Source organism: Tupaia chinensis, unplaced genomic scaffold (assembly GCF_000334495.1).
Source record: "Tupaia chinensis unplaced genomic scaffold, TupChi_1.0 Scaffold140737_1, whole genome shotgun sequence".
NCBI classification, from domain to species: domain Eukaryota; kingdom Metazoa; phylum Chordata; class Mammalia; order Scandentia; family Tupaiidae; genus Tupaia; species Tupaia belangeri.
This window is the reverse complement of record NW_006200607.1, coordinates 10,923-15,980: the sequence shown is the minus strand read 5'-3', so window position 1 is coordinate 15,980 and position 5,058 is coordinate 10,923. Positions and strand designations below refer to the sequence as shown.

The window sequence follows — 5,058 nt, the reverse complement described above, 5'->3', positions numbered from 1 at the left end:
GTGCACTCGCCAGACAGACAGATAGAAAGCGAGAAATCACCCCCCAGGGGGGATGGCCATGCCTCAATCCCTTCTCCTCCATTCTCCTCTCGGGATCTTGGGCACGCACGCACATGCAAACGGCGTGAGTTTAAGCCACCGGGTCCGGGACTCGAACCGCGGTCGACTACGTGGGAGTCCAGTGACATAGCCATTACGCTAACTGCTGGTCCCATAACCCACATTCATTTCTACATTAAAATTATTAACATCATATATTTAAATGACCTTATAGAAGTTGCTTATATTTTTAAAAGTTACTTATTTAAAGGCAGCATTACAAAGCACTGGATGGTTAAATCATGTAAGATGTGAAATGAAAACAGGATTTCAGCTATGGTATGGAGAATATATATATGACTGCTAATACATCTATGTGTGATTAACTAAAATTTTACTACCATTATAGTCTTAATGCACTTAAGTTACTTCCAGTATAACTATGTATATCTATGAATGGACTGTGCAAGGATTTAAATGTGAAAAAAATTTAAATGTAGAGAAGTCCATCCCTTTCGACTTCTCATTTATTGCCAAATTCACACTCTCACTATCTTTCTCTGGCTTCTTGATGCCTTCATAAGTAATTTTATGACAGAATTTATCTCATATTTAAAAGTATGTGTACAGTATCCCCAACTTGACTGGTCTGAAATGTATTAATGTTGGAAAATTCACTTTACAAGCTAAGTGATGTATAATTATTGAATGCATAAAAGAAATTAAAATAAAATATATCCCAAAAATATTTTATATATTACCATTCATGTTGTTTATCTAAAATATGGCTAAAATCCTGTCATTCAACAATGTATGATTCTCTGTTGCATTCACAAAATGTTCCAACCTTAAATTCAGACTCAGATGCTTTAAATGAGGTACAGGATGTCTGCCTTTGCCAGTTTCTACCACCCAATCCACAAACTTAGTGCTGTGGTCACTCTAGATGTCTAGACTAGCAGTTCCTAACCTCTTTGGCACCAGGGACCAATTTGTGGAAAACAATTTTTCCATGGAATGGTGAAGTGGTGGGTTCAGGATGATTCAAGCATATTGCATTTATTGTGCACTTATTTCTATTATTACATTGCAATATATAATAAAATGACGATACAACTCATCATAGTGATAAATCAGTGGAGTCCTGGGCTTATTTTCCTTCAACTAGAATGCAAGTGAATTCAAATCCTGATGGGAATTATGGAGACATAACCATTGGGATTTTTGACACGTTTCAATGTGGAAATTGAAGACAATGTTGACCTGCCAGGAGGCCTAGCTCAGGCAGTAACATGAGCAATGGGGAGTGGCTGTAAATGCAGAGGAAGTTTCACTCACTCACCTGCTGCTCACCTCCTGCTGTGTAGCCTGGTATCCTTCTGTGGTCCATGGTGGGGAGGCCCCTGCACTAGAATTTGTACTCCTGGAAATTCCTGTTCCACATACCTTATGGATATCAGTCTGAGCCACCCTCTTAAGACACAACTCCTAATTCCATCCCATCTTGTCACCCCCACAGCTGCTCATCACAACTTCCCTTACCCTCCCCCCATGCTCACAGTACTTATGGAAACATGCTTCACTGATGCTTATTCATGTCTGTGTCTCTTTTTAAACAGAAGCTCATGTATGATCCTGGAATCACTAGGACATAATGATAGCTGATAGCTGCTGCCTGTAAATGCTTCACCTGCTCACACAGGTTCACCTTCACTCAGATGCTATGGTTCTGGTATTTGTTTCCACTTGAGACTTGGTGAACCAAAACAAACAAATGAACAAACAAAAAGAAAAGAAAAAAATGCCTTAAATAAAAGAGCTGCAAAAGAAGAACCTCAACTTGGAATCCATTTTCCTCTGCATCAAGTCTGAGGTTCTCAGTCTCCATACTCCCAGCTCTGCAAGAACAGAAGTCTCAGGATTTGGGTCAGGTGTCCTCACAGAGCATGGGGAGCTACAGCATGCAAGCTCTGCAGACATCTATGTGTTGTGTCATATTTTGGCTCACTGGTACATGATATGAATTCAGGGAATTGTGAACATGCTACAGAACAGATTGGGAGAAAACAGGAGACAATTTCTCTACTCAAAGTTAAGATTTCTGAAATTGGAGTCTCCTTTTATTTCTTCAGATGAGTAATGAACTGTGAGTCAGGTCCCTCATTGTAGGATACACCTCGTTCAGTCTTTTTCCTGCTAGTATCAGGATGCTTTGTTGATTTAGAAGAAATACACTCTCTCTCTCTCTCTCTCTTTATATATATATATATATATATATACACACACACACTATTACACATACAGTTCTGGCTTTGACTATGACCAGTAGGGTCAGTTTTGTGTTTTGATTGGGTTTTTGGACTTTCTACCATGCTTTGGTTTAGGCTAGTCTGTCCCCAGACAGGTATCTAACTGATTAACCTTTGTCCAGCACAGCCCGTGTGGACGACACAGGCCAGCAGCTCCCTTCAGACGCCCATCAGGCACACGCAGCTGGGAGGCAGCGGTAAGAGGTGATTCACCAGCCATGGACAGTGGAGGACCCCCGTACATACCAGGGACTGTGAGGGAGGGGAGCGGGTGTAGTGGGTGGGTGAGTGGGAAAAGGGGGGAGGCATTTCACACTCAAAAAACGTTCTCTGTTGACAAAATACTGGCGAAATTTTTTTGACAATCAAAAAAAAGTTAACCTGTCCCCATTTGCTCCTTACTGATTCAGGTGCGACCAAACTCTTCCTACCTCACAGGCATGTCACTGTGGAAGTGCTGGTCAAGGAGGTCACCCAGCCTGGCCCGGAACACAGACCACACGTATGTAGTAGTCGGGCCTTGATCATGTCTGGGCACAGCGCAGGACTTACCACTCTGAAAACGGGAGAGACTTTCAGACAGGACCGGACGGGTGGCGCTGCCCTGGGAATGAAGCCCTGGAGCTTCAGCCTGAGGCAGCCGGCAGGAACCAAGCAGGGTCCCAGCGCCGGCCTGGCCATGTGGACAGTGGTGCTGATGTCAGGTCTGAGCCTGCACAGAGAGAGCTGGGGGCGCCCTGCATGGCAGGCTCTGGAGGGGCAGCGGCACCTGCTCCAGGGATCAGCGAACCTTGTGCGGAGCCCAAGTCTGGGGCTCCCTGCAAGCACGCTCGTTCTGGGTCTTGGAATTGGTTAGGGCACCACAGCACACCTCGGGGGGACTGGGTGGGACGCGGACCAGACCGGGGTGCTGTGGGGGCAGCCACCACAGATGGGGTACACGTGGTCACTGCCAGGGAAGGGAGTAGGCAGGGAGGGGCTGGTCCTGGCCACAGCCTGTGTCATGGCAGAGGCGTACTTCTCCCTGTCTAGAGTGAGCTCTGTGCCGAGTGCCAGGACAGGGCAGGCAGGACCTTAAGCATGAAGCTTGGTCAGTAATTACTATTGTTATTGTATTTTATTTTGCCATAGGGTGTGTGCACTAGTCAGATAAAGACAGAGACAATGGGAGGGAGAGTGAGAAATCAGCCCCAGGAGGAATGTCCACACACTACAGAGTGATTTCTCAAGTCATCACGTCTGAGACTTGAACTGCAGTTGACCGTGTAGGAATCCAGCACCTTAACCACCAGGCCACCTGCTGGCCCTGCTCAGTAAATTATTACAAAATAGAAGTGTAAGAGTTGCACATGGTCACTACAGTAAGTATAGCAGGGGCTTAGAATTCGTTTATAAGTTCAGAATCTATGTGGTCTTTAAAAGCTACCGCATTGCAAAACAAATATCCACAAGTTTAGAAATAGAAATAAAATTTTAAGACACTTTCAATACTACAAACCTTCAAATTGGATATTATGTGGTAGAAAATAGTATTCATCTATGAAGCTTCAGATGAACCAATTATTAACAATATAGAAAATTTCGAATTAATTTACCTTGTAACTGGCTACATACTGATAAATGCATAGACCAGAATTTTCAGCATGCATCTACATCAGAATTTTTAGTAGGACTTCTACAAGTTACCAGAAATGTGAGATAAGTGAATATATAAGTCTTCATTTAAAAAAAATAAGTTCTAATGTGTTTATTTTCTTTTTTCTGACTTCTTAAAATTTTAATATTATAGCCACCTAGAAAGATAACTAGAATATACAACAACAAAAAATAAGTAAATGACTCATAATTTACCCAGAGATAAAGTGTTTTCAACATTTATCTTTTTCTTTGTTTTTTTTTATTTTATTTATTTTTTTGAAATATAATTCATATATTATAAAACTCACCTCTTTAAGGTATACAATTAAATTATTTTTAGTACGCATACAAACATTTTCAGTACAACTATCACTGCTATCTAATTTTAGGACTTTTTTATTTTAATTTTTTTATATAAATTAAATCATATTATTTAGTTTACAAAGTGAACATTTCAGTATGTGTGTGAAGATTTCTCCCCAGTCCAGTTGATCAGAGTGTCTTCCACCAATAACACCACATCCTCCCATCCCGTCAATGCTCTCTCTCCGTATCCCTCTTTCAAATGCCCTTCCTTATCTTTTTAAAGAAAGGTGCATATGCCTCCCCCTCGCCCCACACAGGTTCATTTTATAAATACATTTTGTTTTTTTTAATTTTGTTATTTACACCCATTTATTCTGTTTGTATGTCCTTTAGTCAACCAGTTTCAGTCATAGAGTGTGGACACTCGGTATATAAGTGGGGACATACAATGCTTCTCCTTCATAGCCTGGCTTGCCTCACTCAGCAGTAAATCTTCCATAGTCTTCTACTTTCTGTCAAAGTCCAAGATTTAATTGTGTTTTATTTATTTGTTTTTTTAATGGCTGAATAGTATTCCATAGAGTATATGTGCCTCAATTTTTCAATCCATTCATCTATTCAGGGGCATTTGGGTTGGTTCCATGCCTTAGCAATTGTGAATAGTGCCACAATAAACATTGATCTGCAAGCACTTTTCTGATTATAATTCTTCTGTCCTTTGGGTAGATACCAAGGAGTGGGATTGCTGGAGCATATGGTAGTTCTA

General features: G+C 41.4%; 1 protein-coding gene across 1 annotated transcript in view; it reads right to left on the bottom strand.

Moving 5' to 3' along the window:
* Window positions 1-3,200: 3,200 nt before the first annotated feature.
* The window catches only part of LOC102501925 (olfactory receptor 2L5-like), a 5,231-nt gene continuing 3,373 nt past the window's right edge, over window positions 3,201-5,058 (bottom strand). Inside the window, exon 2 of the mRNA XM_006162820.1 lies at window positions 3,201-3,421. Coding sequence (XP_006162882.1) covers window positions 3,201-3,421 — 221 coding nt within the window. The remainder of the gene's footprint in view (window positions 3,422-5,058) is intronic.